Below are 15,388 nucleotides of genomic sequence, written 5' to 3' on the forward strand. Positions count from 1 at the left end.
TGGAATTTTCACTCAGAAATACAGACTGACTCAAGTGTTAATATTTTAATTGTGGAATTTGAGTTGCTTCTGGAAAATAAGAAATACTGAAAATGATCAAGGCTTTTTCAAATGTTATGTCATTTATATTGACATTAAATGATAATGTCATTAATAAACAACTGTACAGAGTACATCATGGATGAAGCACAAGCTGGAATCAAGATTGCCGGGAGAAATAACAATAACCTCAGATATGCAGATGACACCACCCTTATGGCAGAAAGTGAAGAAGAACTAAAGAGCCTCCTGATGAAAGTGAAAGAGGAGAGTGAAAAAGCTGGCTTAAAACTCAACATTCAGAAAACTAAGATCATGGCATCTGGTCCCATCACTTCATGGCAAATAGATGGGGAAACAGTGGCTGACTATCTTTTTGGGCTCCAAAATCACTGCAGATGGTGACTGCAGCCGTGAAATTAAAAGACGCTTGCTCCTTGGAAGAAAAGTTATGACCAACATAGACAGCATATTAAAAAGTGGAGACATTACTTTGCCAACAAAGGTCCATCTAGTCAAAGCTATGGTTTTTCCAGTAGTCACGTATGGATGTGAGAGTTGGACTGTGAAGAAAGCTGAGCACCGAAGAATTATGTTTTTGAACGGTGGTATTGGAGAAGACTCTTGAGAGTCCCTTGGACTGCAAGGAGATCCAACCAGTCCATCCTAAAGGAAATCAGTCCTGAATATTCATTGGAAGGACTGATGCTGAAGCTGAAACTCCAATACTTTGGCCACCTGATGTGAACAACTCACTCATTTGAAAAGACCATGATGCTGGGAAAGATTGAAGGTGAGAGGATGAGGGGATGACAGAGGATGAGATGGTTGGATGGCATCACCGACTCGATGGACATGAGTTTGAGTAAACTCCGGGAATTGGTGATGGACAGGGAGGCCTGGCATGCTGCGGTCCATGGGGTTGCAAAGTCTCGGACACAACTGAGCAACTGAACTGAACTGAATTGATCTGGCTGGATTGGAGAAGGAAATGGCAACCCACTCCAGTATTCTTGTCTGGAAAATCCCATGGACAGAGGAGCCTAGTGGGCTACAGTTCATGGGGTAGCAAAGAGTCAAACATGACCAAGCGACTAAATGACGTTCATTTGGCTGGATATAGTAAAACATACCATGACCCTGTACTTAACAAACAAAATTATGTATGTGAAACAAAAATGCATAAGTATTAGAATCTATGTATATTTCACATTTTCAATGTTTATTTTGCCTTTCATTACATAAAAATATCATTTACAGTTACTCTGGAAATGTCACACAGTATCTTGAATTCAAATAATGGTCTAGCGTATTGACATTTCCATCAAGTACAATCCTAGAAAATGTCAAGTGAAACAATAGGATATTGAAGCACATTGGTATTCTGAATTATTTAGTGTGGTCAGATGAAGTATTTAATATATTTCATTTAGAGTTGTTGGCTGCTGTTTATTTTTGCTTTAGGTAACATCTGTACTGTGGACATTCATTACTACTCACTAACAAGATAACATAAAAGGCAAGTTATCCTTCAGTGCCATATTTAATTGTTAGAGTTAATTTAAAAGGGGACCAAATCCTCATGGAGATATTTTTATATTCTGACTATTGCCATATAATGGTTCAATGGCATTTTCATAGATCCTCTTTCTTTTTTATAATCATTTGTCTAATCAGAGCTGCTATCTCAGGCCTGATGACGTCAATGGGTTCCTCTGGCCTCCAGGACTTCACAACTTGACCTTCAGGGTTGACCAGATACTTCCAAAAATTCCACCTTGGTTCCTTCTTTGAAGAATCTAAAATATAAGAATATATTTTCATGAGTAAAATTTTATTCTTTGTTAAGATTTTCATTTCTATTAGTATTTGCAAAAATTACAACTTTGGAATCAAGTTCTAGAATTGTCATCATTTAAAAAACCAAACTAAACAAAAAGCAAAACACCCAAACAAACTCAAAGTCTGTGTAATCAGATGTCTGTATACTTGGTGACTTTACTAAAGATTGTACTGAACTAGAATCATGAAATGAAATCAACTAGATTTATTGATCTGAACCGCTAAAAATTTATCTTGTCACTAGCTGAAACTTTCAGTTGCTTCACTTTGTTTTTTAAGATGCTCTATGGTCTTTGGTAACATGAATGTATGAATTGCTTTTCATAGTAAATGTATGTTTTTGATATTGTTACGTGTTACATAGTAAGGAATGCTAAATAACTATAGACATCCTTTTGATACATCTTAATTTAGGTAAGAAATGTAAAACTTTTTTCTATTTATATCATACAGGATTTGTGTGCATTATTATTGACTAGTATGAGGAAAAAAAATGGGCTTCCCTTGTGGCTCAGCCAGTGAAGAATCTGCCTGCAGTGTGGGAGACCTGGATTTGATCCCTGGGTTGGGAATATCTCCTGGAGAAGGGAAAGGCTACCCACTCCAGTGTTCTGGCCTGGAGAATTCCATGGACTGTATAGTCCATGGAGTTGCAAAGAATTGGACATGACTGAGCGACTTCACTTCATGAGAAAAATATAAATAATTATTATATGCCTAGTAATGTATGCTTAGTGCTTTAAATGGATCCTCTCATTTAATCTGTATAGAAACCCTGAAAAGGTTGGCTATTATTATTATCCCCATTTTGCAGATGGGAAAAATGGAGGCCTAGACTCACGGTTGTGTAGCTAGTGAATGGTAGAGTCCAGATTGATATCTAGACCTTCCTATTAGAAGAGCTCATGCTCTTAAAATAGGGGACAAGGTAAAGCAAGTAGATATTAGGAGGAAGATGACAAGTTCATTTTTGTACATGAGGGGATTCCGGTTATGTGGGACACCCCATCAGAGGAGGCTTTGGAGCTTAGGAGCTAGAGCTCACCCAGGGAAAGGGGACAGAGTGAGGAGAGCCCGGGTGGATGTGGCAGAATCCTGAGGATCAGTAGAGGTAAGGGTGGATGGGAAAAAGGAACCTGGAAAGAAGAGAAGGAGCTGGAGTAGAAGTCATAGGCTGAGACCCGCTAGGTTCAGGTGAGCCATTGGAATGAGAGATCAAACACGGTGATCTAAGAAGGAAGCACAGACAGGGAGGCAGAGAAACCAAATGTTAACTATTCTTTCAAAGATGTTAGTGATGAGGTAGGTAGAAGGAACATACTGCTTAGAGTTTTTAAAGTTGGGGGATCCTTTGTTTATGCTGGGGAAAGAACCAATAAGGGAGCATAGGTTAAAAAAAAAAAAAAGTAGCCTAATGTTTACTTATATGTGCTATACTTTGCATACTGTGCCAAGCATTTACACTGATTATTTCATTATTAGGAGTATTGCTGATTAGCTCAAACATCATTGACTTGGTAGGAGCATCATATTAATTGGTTAAAGTCTTCTTAATATCATTCTGAAAAATAGACATTTTCTATAAATGTATTTTAAAAGATTACACTGATCAGAGCAGGGCTCTCTCTAGCCAGTATCTTTGTGTGAATTAGAAAAAGATACTCTTCTAGGTAGGAACAGTCCCTAGGTACATACCTTTCATTTGCCTGGGTTTCAGCCCCCATGTGACTCCTTATTCCTGTTCAGTGAACAACCTGCACACCTGTACAGAGCCATCGTGTTTGTGATCACTTGATCAGTTACTATCTATTTTGGCCAATTTTAAAAGATCTAACTTTTCATTCAGCCATCATTTCATAGTCTTTGTCTTTGGAGCTTTATCTCACTTTAGGGAAACCTTAAATCACTGTTACCTTTTTGATTAGACAGGGTAAGTGGGGTTTCTTTTTTAGTGACAAAGGGGAAGAACCTAGGAGCTATTGTGCTCAAGTATTTGGCTGTTATAATTGAGAGGTGACTACACGGGCACATGCTCTGGCTTTTCTTCACCTCAGTGTATCCTGGAAATAAAAGGAATAAAGACCTGACTTTCGTTGTTATTGATGGTGTTAGGCATTATGCTGACTTTCCCTAGAAATTTGAATACAGTGTTTTTGGAAGATTCTGCTTTCATACTTAAATATTATAGAATATCATTAGCCGGTTTGTTGGGTTGGAAGATTGATTGCCTGGCTAAGGTCATGGTTTTAGCAAAATTCAAATTACCTGCAGTGGAAACGACTGAGGCAATCATCCTCATAAGTTAGATGAGAGGACATGAATGTCCTTTAGAACAGGGTCTGGCACAGTGGAAGCTCTGTAAGTACTTTATTTTTATTATTAACACACTTAAACCTCCAAACAATCTTAAGGGGTAGATACTATTGATGTCATTTTACAAAGGAGGAAACAGACACAGAGAAGTTAAGTTACATGCCTGGAGTCACACAGCAAAGGTAACAGAGCAGGGATTTCAACCCAGGTACCCTAGGGCTAACAGACACAGAGAAGTTAAGTTACATGCCTGGAGTCACACAGCAAAGGTAACAGAGCAGGGATTTCAACCCAGGTACCCTAGGGCTAAAGCTTAGCTCTTAATCACAATACTGCACTACCTTTATGCTGAAAAAAATCTTTAAATAGACTTCCGTTTCAGTATATGTGCTGCCTAAGCGAGCACTAGACTTCCATAATTAGTTTAATTACAGAGGTAGCCTAACACTGCTGCTGCTGCTGCTGCTGCTAAGTCGCACAGACTCTGTGCGACCCCATAGATGGCAGCCCACCAGGCTACCCCGTCCCTGGGATTCTCCAGGCAAGAACAGTGGAGGGGGTTGCCATTTCATTCTCCAGTGCATGAAAGTGAAAAGTGAAAGGGAAGTCGCTCAGTCGTGTCTGACTCTTAGCGACCCCATGGACTGCAGCCTACCAGGCTCCTCTGTCCATGGGATTTTCCAGGCAAGAGTACTGGAGTGGGGTGCCATTGCCTTCTCCAGGCCTAACACTACCTTCCTCCAAAAAAAATCAAGATGTATCATTTTGAATTTTACCAAAACCACCTGGCAAACTGAGATGTTATTCACCCTTGAGAATAATATCTCAGATAAGGCAACATAAAATTAACCAGAAAGATTAGTTTAACTAATAATGCTCAGCAATATTGATAAGAGATGTGTAGCCAGCTTAAACTGCATTCTTTGGGAAAATAATAAGGAATAAAATACACTGTAGATTTATTTTGCAATCCAAGAAGTTAAAACATTGATTTTAGGAAAGCATAACTTCTAGAAAGTTACAGAGGATGAGAATCTAGCTCTTTGATAGTTTTATAAAACTTTCCCACTAAAACATTTAAAATGAAATAGGAAAGTATGGCCCCGGTACATTTGTTTTAAAAATGAAAGCAACTAAAAACATTAAATTGGTGAGGCAAGGTAGATATTTACCAACAAGAAATCTAAATGCAGGTTCTGCTTCGGATCCTAGAATCTTAATCTTGTGGAAGATGGGGAATGTTACTCCGAAGTTATTTCTTGCAAAAGATACTACGTCCTTGCTCGGGCGGGGCTCCGATTCTCCAAACTGATTGCATGGAAAAGCCAAGACGCTGAAGTGGAATGGTCCAAACTCCTTGTGCAGTTCCTGCAGTGCTAAGTAATTTCTGTCTGTGAGTTGGCAGTCACTAGCCACGTTTACAACTAGTGCAACCTCCCGGAAAAAGAAAAAAATCCAACCGGAAAGTAAAGCAAATAAAAGATTAAAAAAAAATTCTGCAAGTAGTTAAAACCCTAAACCATTTTGGAGGAATACAACCTTTGAAAGATGGTTATTTCATATTTTTATGAAATTTATTCCATACAGTAGATGTTCCCAATTCTACTGAAAATCATTACTCGAATGCCTGAGTTAAAACTCTGAAAGATCACAACCATTAATAAAGCCCTAGGTACTCATGAAAGTTTTTTTTTTTAAATAAAAGATAAAATATGATTAACAGCTTTTTAATGCTGTTAGATTGTGGAGTTAATACTTTCATATTCACATTATATGGCATACTCCGTAATCACATTACTATTAGAATTTCCTAAACAATTTAAAGTATTAATCCAACACTTAAAACATTTTAAAGCAAATAGTTAAGATAATCAGTTATCAATTAGTATATAAACTATGAGGGTACTGATGGCTAAAGTGATATACTAATAACATTTCTCTGAGGACTAAATTATAACATGCAGTAAAAAATGGACTGTTTAAGACAGTAAGCAGAGAACATGGACAAACAATAGAAAAGTCAGAAAGTGCAACTTACTTTGCCTTTAAACTTTTCCAGAGAAACCGCCCTTCCATTTGCATCTTTTACTTCAAAGGTATAAAAGCTGTTGATTTTAGGTTTTAGGAATTTGAGTTGTAGGAGGAATAGCATTACTGTGCACAGAACCATAGACAGCAAGACTGCAAATGCCTTTGCTTTGGGCCCTGAACATCTCAAAGGGTAGGCTGTGAGAGGCTCCATTTTGGATGATTCTAGAGCAAAGTCTCAGCAAGCTGGAATTCAAGGAGGAGCTGAAACTTGAAACCAGCTCTGCTTAACGGAAAGTCAGGAAGGACAGACTAGCTCCTGTCACTGCTGGGGAATAGAAAGCTCCTTCTCAGAGATGGAGCAAACTCCTAAATGAAGTAAAAAGCTCTAAAAATATCAACGTATATATGATGTCAGTTGTAATTTTTGCTTGAAAAATGACCTTTTTGGTAGCTCTTTCATATCTGCCCAACAAAGAAAATATTTCACCAGAAGATGGTGCCCTTGTATCTTAAAAGCTGTAAAGTACTTCCAGCAGTTGGCTGAATGTAGCGGATTGGGTGTTTTAATACCCAGTAGTTCAGAGTTTCAATTAAATTGGTCTATTAGTATATCACCTAATCGGTAGGAATTTAATATTTATATGTATATAAAGTCACATGGCTTAAGCATACTCTAAGTTCAAGAAATTTATAGTGGAAAGGGCAGTGAAATATCTGAAAAGGCTACTTGCTCAGACCTTATCCAGCTAAGGCAGTGCCAGGTGAATATAGTAAAAATAAACAGATGAAAAACTGATGTCTTTAAAAAAACCCTCCTCTATCATAAAACAAACTATAGTTCAGTGAGTTTTCAAATTTTTGGTTATGGTGCATAGTAAGAAATGCACTTTATGGTATAACTCAGTACACACACAGACAGGTGTACCTGAGAAGTTTTATTAAATGAGGTTTCCCCTTTGAACTGCAGCACATCCTGGTCTATTGTGGTTTTTTTAAATTTTTTTTCTATTGTGTTTTTAAAACAGCCTGCTTTTGATTTCAAAATGATTTCAAGGTTCACCAACGGGCTGAAAACTCTAGATGGGGAAAAACTTAATTCTATAATAAAGCAGGACTTTAACAAATAAGATGGTGGTGGTGGTGATTTAGTCGCTAAGTCATGCCCAGCTCTTGTGACCCCGTGGACTGTAGCCCCCCCAGGCTCCTCTGTCAGTGGGATTTTTCAGGCAAGAATACTGGAGTGGGTTGCCATTTCCTTCTCCAGGGGATCTTCCTAACCCAGGGATCAAACCCAGGTCTCGGGTATTGCTGGTGGTCTGCTTCATTGCAGGCAGATTCTTAACCAACTGAGCTACTAGGGAAGATATTTCTATACAAAAGGCAAACACTGCTCCCCCCAACTCCCCGCCCCCCACCTTTCTACTTGGGTGTATCATCTAGTTGTTTCATCTTTTGTCTTCATTTTTTTTTCTGTGGCTGCCACCTTCTATGGGAAGCCTAACTGTTGAAAATTTTAGGAGCAAATATGGAAAGGGAATTGAAGGCTGCATATCCTGAAAGCCATGGTTTCTTTAGCCATCTTTAAAAAATACCCATCTTTATAAAAGGACACATAGCAAGTTTTGAATGAAGTTGCTTTGTTCCACCAGGGCCTGACTGTTGATGTTGTGGTGAGTTTGCAGAAAGTGCTAGGAAAGTGCATGGAATGATTTGAGAAGCTTGTTAGAGTCCCTTCCCATTGCTGTTAGATCTCTGGAGATTTAGAGGAAATGCTAAAGGGGCTGCCAGCCCTCCTCCTGGGCTGTGTGTGTTTGGAGGCAGCTGAGCAATGCCCACAGCTGAGGTATCTAAACCTTCAGAGACCATAAACCACTTAACTCCCACTCTTGGGCCCTGATAAGAATGGATACAAAAGAAAACTCATCTCTTGTAAATAAAATTTCTAGTAAAAAACTAAAAATGTACACAAAAGGTATTCTGTCACTTAACTGTGATAATATTATTTTGGTGTTCTCTAGCTGAGTCATTGAAAAAGATAAAGCCCCTGTGTTTATATTACATCTGAACACTGCTATCTGTAACTTAAATTCTCTGGTTTTCCTCCTCCAACTCGGGTCCTTGTCTGTAGCGCTGCCATCACCTGGGTGCTTGTTAGAAACAAAGCATTTCAGGTTTCATCCCAGTCTATTTTGAATCAAGGTCTGCGTTTTTACAAGATCCCCTCATGACTCAAGAGCACATTTAAGTCTGAGAAACTTTAGACCTTAATCTTTTTCTGGTTTACAGAGCAACAAAGCTTCTCTCATTTCCCTGTATCTTCCACACTAAATTATTTCATGTCTGTGTCTACAGCAGCTACGTTAACTCCTCAGACTATTTAAGCAAATAGTTTTAAAATTTAATTCACAGAACCTGCTATAATTTGAAGCATGTAAATCCATCCTATTATAACTGTGCTTTGAGACGGGGGACAGAGGGAGAACTCTGGAAAGGGTGTTAACTGACCATCTCCCAGGCAGGGACCCAGAGGGTGATATAACTTTAATAAAATCGTTATGATAGCTTCTAGTCCATTGTTTTCTAAGAATCTCCCATTGAGTGATCCGGAGCTGAAAGGACTTGAGAAGGCCAATATTATGCTGTATGAACTTGAAAGAAATTGCTGTAGAAGCCACCATGCTAGTTTTTACAACCAGAAGTATAACAATTGTGCAGACCTGATGTTTTATGTTAGTTTGACCAGAAAATTCACTTTATATGGAAATGACTTTGAAAGCTTAAGTAAGTCTCTTGTCACAGACAAAATCAGATCAGAGTAGGTTTGTTAATTTTATGATTCTTAAGGCTTGGGAGCATGATATATACATATATAGATATATATATTTATGATATATAAGTATTCATAAAGGCCCATTAACCAAACATTCAAGACAACAGTTTGGAGAATTCCCACCCTAGACAGTGGTGAACACAGATTTTGGATCTTAAAAATTTCTCCGTTTTTCATTTGGCAGAGTCTTTCTCTGTATATATTTGATTTCATCATCTCTTAGCTTTTTGGGGATCTGTCATCATTGCTTACATGTTCTGTCCATACTGAGATCATCTTCAGATGATAGATAAATCCATATTTTAAATTTCTCTTCATAGGGGATCATATGTTAGAAAACCCACTAACCCTCTTTCAGAAGATCTAGGAAGGATTCCAAAAGGGGGAGAAGAGATTGATGAGGTTGAAGGTCAAAGTTAAGGGAAGCTGCTAGGCTAAGAATGGGCTAAAGCAGTTGACTCAGTTAATTAATCAACTCAGGCACTGTGGAAGATACCATAAAGTGTAAGTGATGCAGGCAGCTTCACACAAGTATGAAATCAAGTTTGGACACAAAACACATGAAACAACTAGGGAATAATTATAAGGAAGCAAATAACCAAGTGCTAAAGAAATGACTTAGTTTGTAACAGCTTTATGCTACACATGATTCTAATAACATATTTGTAGAAAGAAATTTTTTATATTTAATACATAAGTATGTATATGGTTATGTTAAAGGGAATCATGTGTTGTATAAAGATCTTTACAGACCTTATGTAATAATTCTTTGAAATATGAAGAAGTTAATAGCTCCCTCATCACAGAACTAATGAGAGGGACAGCTAAAATTAGAATTTAGGACTTTCAACTTCATAAGCAAAATTGTTTTAAAGACATTAAACTATTTTTTTTTTTTTGGTAATAGACAAAATATGCTTACACGACAGTACTACCCCTCTGGTGAAGGGGTTTTATTCATCAGGAGACAGTTTTATAAGAAATCACTATAAGGGTCTGAAGAGGGCAGGGAGTGGAGAAGAACAACCAAAACCTTGGCCATGTGTACTGAAGTTCTCTGGAAGTGGTCAGAGTCTGCAGAGCAAGTCAAACAGAGAGACGATAATTTATTAAGGAAGGCAACCTTGGTCAGGGACACAGAAAGGAAGGCATAGATGCTAAAGACACTCTGGAGCCCCTAGTGGCAGGTGTTAGCAAGACAGAATTAAGGATATCTGATCTTGACAGTCTTTGCTTGGGTAGTGCTGCTCCCTAGGACAAGAAGGCATTGGACGTTAAAGAAGGGGAAGATAAACATTTTGGTCTTCATGATTAACCTGAAATAGTGTTGAGGCCCTGAATTTGAAATGTCTTGTGGACTGCTGTGTTGGGCTTGTGGTGGTGAGGGTGGTGATAGGGGCAGACATTCAGAGGCTGAGAAAGGATGGTTGGGGGGATATGTTGGAGAGCTGTTGGGCCATCTTTGTTACTTTTGTCTCTGCCACTGGGTTCTAGAAAGATCCTAACATCACCAGCATGTCTTTCCTTGAGATGTCTAAGTCTTTCCCACCCACTGAATATTTGTGTGTCAGCTTATTTATCACTAGATATGTATTTGTTTCTATTTTCCTAGTTGTTTCATTTTGTTACTTCCTGACCTTATTTTTAACCTCTCTATCCTATTTATTTTTTGGCCCTGGTGCCCTGCATTCCTCCCGATTTAGTGTCAATATGATGTGAACTCTAAAGGTAAACAAGCCACACTGATGTGCTTGGACTATCAAGTCATTCATCCCTTTTCCCTTCTTTGTCTTGTTTTTCTTATCTTCCTCTTCCTCTCTATTAATAAATACTTGAGTCATTTAAAACTATGCGACAGGCATTTCCTCAGCAGGAGATAGATCCTGAAACAAAAGTTTAAAAACATTGAAGATGAAATACCACAGTCTACAGCAGTGTTTCTTAAGCTATAGTTATTTGCATACCATCTCTGATTTTTGCCCTGTCTGCATACCATTTGTTAATGACTTAATTTTTTTTTGGGTTCAAATCATCATTTATTTTACTCGAATTAATTTTCGTAAGGGAAAACTTTCTATCAACATTAAAAAATTTAAAACATTAAAAAACACATTAAAATACATAACTCTTAAAAAAATGTTCATCTGTGCCCTTATAAACCACATGTCCTTCATGGAGGGGCTGCCTGAGAACTATATATTCAAAATGTTACCAGTGATTGAGTTCTAACTCTTTGAATGGTTGTTTGTGTCGGATACAGATTTGCCTCCTCCCATGCAACAGGGGTCAGTCCTAGTTTTGCGGGGTCAGTCCTAGTTTTGTCACATGAAAGCAATACAAAAATACGTTTTTTTCTTTTATTTCACAAATTGCTTCCCTTTAAAGAAGACAGTTCCAGGACTTTTCCAATGCAGGGATGCGGGTTCAAACCCTGGTGGGGGAAACTAAGATCCTACCAGCTGTGTGGCACAACTGATAAAAAATAAAGAATACAGTGCCTTTTGGGCCTCCTTTCCTCTGGACTAGATACCCCAGGTGCCTTCACCCCATTCTTGGGTCACTCTGTTACTGTGTTTTCTCTGATCTCCTATTATTGTGGTCTCTTTTCTCCAAATAAAATCAAGTTTTGAATCCTGGCTTGTCCATCTCCTTTTAAAAGAACAGTTCTGAGACTGGCCGCAGTTCTCCAGATGAGTTCTGACTCGTGCAGAGATAATCAGATTTTGCTTGCTTTTTTCCTGGACACTGTTTTTCCCTTAATAAGAGCTAAAATTGTACTCCTTAAACAAAGCAATGGCATTATACTGTTGTCTCATATTCTGGAGGTGGTTGTCTAATACTGCCTGTCATTTTCACTTCTTATCAGTTCTTTCCCACGTTAGGCCTGTGCAGTGAAAACAATCTAAATGGGAAGATTTTTCACATATTCTTATTGAATGGAATTTTGCTGACTTTGGTCTTTGTCCCAGGCTTTATATTTTTAATATTTTAACTTTCTTCTCAACTTGGGAAAAATAATTTTGATAAATTCCCATTCAAACCACTAATAACAAATTGAACAGTGTTAGGCCAGGGACAACTCCCCTGTAGTACATTGCAGGGGGATTCATTCAGCCTCACATGGATCCAATAAGCCTTGTGCCTTCTGGACTGCTGTCTGAAAGCTACTTATTTCTAGTGACTTATTCCTCCTATTGGAAAACCATGAAGAACATTTGTCTATCTAAATTTGGGGGGCATTTTCTCATTTATCATCATAGATCACTAATCAGTGTCCATTCTGGAAGTGTTGCCAGTGTTCTGAGGTTTCAGTTATCTGGTCCCAGAGATTTGAACTTATTTAAAATGCTCAGATGAGTACTTACTGCTTAATTTATCTCACTCTCTAGTTTCTGCAGAAATGTTTATTATATGCTGTCCAATTTGAAAATCATTCTTAATGGAAAAGAAAGAAAGAAGACAGCTTATTTCCCTGCCTTAGATTCTTTCTTAAATCCCTTGTGCCTTTTCAGGATTAATTGCCTCAGAGGAAAGAGATTCATTCATTTGTTCATGCACTCCTAGATGCCAGTAAGTATCCTGTAATCTGAGGCTAGTAAGAGAAAAGACAGAGTCTCTGGTCTTCAGGAACTGCTGATATAGTAGGAGGACATAAAAATAATCAGCAAAGTGAAATATGAGCCGTCTTAGTCTGTGTGGGCTGCTGTAACAAAACACCGCAGACTGGGCAGCTTATAAACAATAGGATTTTATTTCTCACAGTTTTGGAGGCTAGAAATCTGAGGTCAGGGTCCCAGTGTGGCCAACTGAAGGCTGTCTGCTGGGCTGCAGACTTCTTGTTGTGCCCTCCCATGGTGGAAGGGACTGGACAGCTCTGTGGGGCCTCTTTTATAAGGGCACTAGTCCCATTCTTTACCATCTGAGCTTCCCTGGTGGTTCAGATGGTAGACTCTGTCTCCAGTATAGGAGACCTGGGTTCAATCCCTGGGTTGGGAAGATCCCCTGAAGAAGGGTATGGCAACCCACTCCTGTATTCCTGCCTGGAAAATCCCATGGACAGAGGAGCCTGGTGGGCTACACCCCATGGAGTTGCAAGGAGTTGGACATGACTGAGCGACTAACACTTTCACTTTGCCCTCATGACCTATTCACTTCCCAAAGGCCCCACCTACTGACACCTACCTTTAGGGGTTAGGATTTCAATATGATTTTGTGGAGGAAGATGGGAGAGACACCAACATTGAGACTACAGCATGAGCAGAGAAGTTAAAAGCACAGGGACTGAAGACTGAGTGGCTTTGTGAGTTGAAACTGCAGGTTGCCCTGGTCGAGTATGAGGTTGTGCCCTGCATGCTGCAAAGGCCATCACATTGTGTACAATTGCCGTGGCCTGAATCCTGGCTCTCCTACTTGTCAGCACTGTGTCTTTGCTCAAGTTATCTTGTTCAAGCCTATTAGCCTTCACTTTCCAACTCTGGAGAATGGGGGAAGTAATTGTACGTATCTCATTGTGTTGTGATGAAGTTTTGAAGAAAAATCCTCTAATGCATTTATCTCAGTGCTTGGCACATACTGAGCACTCAGTGAACACTGTTATTATTCATAAAATGTGGCTTGGCTCTATTGGAAGCACACACAGTGAGCCATGGAAGCACAAGGAGTGCTAAGTATTAGCTTCTAATGACTGATGTAATAAATTACCACAAATTCCGTGGCTTAAAACAGCACTCGTGTGTTCTCTGACAGTTATGGAGGCTAGAGGTCCAGAGTCAGTTTCGCTGACAGAAGCGAAGGAGTCAGCAGGGCCTTGCTTCTTCCAGAGGCACTTGGGGAGGAACTGTTCCTTGCCTCTTCCAGTTTCTGGTGAGCCAGCATTTCTTGATTGAGCAACACTCCAGCCTCTGCCTCTGTGGCCGCATTGCCTTCTCCTTCTCTGTGTGTGGTCAAGTCTCCCTCTGCCTCCTTCTAGAAGGAGGGGTGACCCACATAATCCAAGATGATCTTCCCATCTTAAGGTCCTGACCTTGATAAACACATCTGCAAAACCTCTTTGTCATAGGAGGGAACATTCAGAGGTTCTAGAGCTTAGGACCTGCATATCTTAGCGGGCCACTATTGTATAAGGATTCTCTAGAGAAACAGAATCAACAGGATATATGACAGAGACATAGATATAGACATTGACATAGACACAGACACCAGTAGAGATACAGATAACAAGTTCATGAGGTTATGGGAGCTAAACCCCACAACCTTGTCATCTGCAAGGTGGAGAACCAGGAAAGCTGATGATATGATTCAGGGCAAGTCCACAGGCCTGAGAACTGGGGAACTGCAGTTGAGACTACAGTTGAGACTACTAAGTCATCTGAAGGTCTAAGAACCAGGAACTCTGATATCTGAGGGCAGGAAAAGATGGATATCTCAGTTCAAGAAGCAAGAGAATTTGCCCTTCCTTTATCTTTTTGTTCCATTTGGGCCCCTTGTGAATTGGATGGTGCCCATCCATTTTGGTGAGGGTGGATCTCGACTCAGTCTACTGAATCAACATTTTCGGGAAGGTGTTCTGGTTGATCCCAGCCACAAGGCTAGAATTTGCTCCTGCAGAGAACAGTTGAAAAGCATCCCAGATGGGGAAACTGTAGAGTAACAGTGGACAAGTCAGAGAAACATGGCTCAGTGTCAGTGTGAAGTTTCTTAATCATTTTTCTTAGCTGACATATTCTTTTCATGTTCATATGACATATTCAATTCATATTCAATTTGACATATTCATATTCTTCTTTATTTTCCCTCTTCTAAACTCAGGATTATTTTGTTTTTATATATTTAAATTGGGGCTCCAAGAAAACCTTGGATCAAGAGCATCATGTTTGGTGCAAATTAATCTTCAAATATGGTGGCTGCCGTCTTCCTTGCCACCGAGAAGGGAGAGGGTGGCTTGGCTGGTGTTTGCAGAGGGTGCAGACCTAACCCACAGCCTGGACGGGGCCCACAGGCTTGCTTTCCCATGGCATTTGAAAATTTTTGAATCAGTTGAGGGCTTTAAGAAATAGAGAAATTGATGAAAAGTCTCAATTTCTGTTAAAACAGGGACAACGTGCCCCTCTGACTTTCTTCTTCTTTTAAAAAAAAAATTATTTAATTATTTATTTTTGGCTGTGCTGGGTCTTCGCTGCTGCACGGGCTTTTCTCCAGTTACAGTGAGCAGGGGCTACTCTGTAGTTGCGGTGTGTGGACTTCTCCTTGTAGCGCCTTCTCCTGTCAGAGCACGGACAGGAGAGTCAGAGCACGGACTCTAAGGCGAGTGGGCTCCAATCGTTGCGGCTCCCC

At 39.5% G+C, this 15,388-nt stretch overlaps 2 protein-coding genes across 3 annotated transcripts in view; one reads left to right on the top strand and one right to left on the bottom strand.

Moving 5' to 3' along the window:
• Positions 1 to 15,388, top strand: part of CDC20B (cell division cycle 20B) — a 60,815-nt gene that overhangs the window by 7,193 nt on the left and 38,234 nt on the right. The gene's annotated exons all lie outside the window — the stretch shown is intronic.
• GPX8 (glutathione peroxidase 8 (putative)) lies at positions 1,241 to 6,572 on the bottom strand. 2 transcript variants are annotated; one of them, XM_061129790.1, is made up of 3 exons: positions 6,233 to 6,483; positions 5,367 to 5,628; positions 1,241 to 1,838 (listed from the first exon to the last, which is right to left on the bottom strand). In XM_061129790.1, exons 1-3 carry the CDS (start codon positions 6,434 to 6,436, stop codon positions 1,675 to 1,677), a joined length of 630 nt encoding a protein of 209 aa, XP_060985773.1. In that variant the 5' UTR covers positions 6,437 to 6,483; the 3' UTR covers positions 1,241 to 1,674. The 2 variants fall into 2 exon arrangements, with proteins under 2 accessions (XP_060985773.1, XP_060985774.1); XM_061129791.1 differs by lacking the exon at positions 5,367 to 5,628 and having other exon boundaries at positions 6,233 to 6,572.

The sequence above is a fragment of the Dama dama genome, chromosome 25 (genome assembly GCF_033118175.1).
Source record: "Dama dama isolate Ldn47 chromosome 25, ASM3311817v1, whole genome shotgun sequence".
Classification (NCBI taxonomy): domain Eukaryota; kingdom Metazoa; phylum Chordata; class Mammalia; order Artiodactyla; family Cervidae; genus Dama; species Dama dama.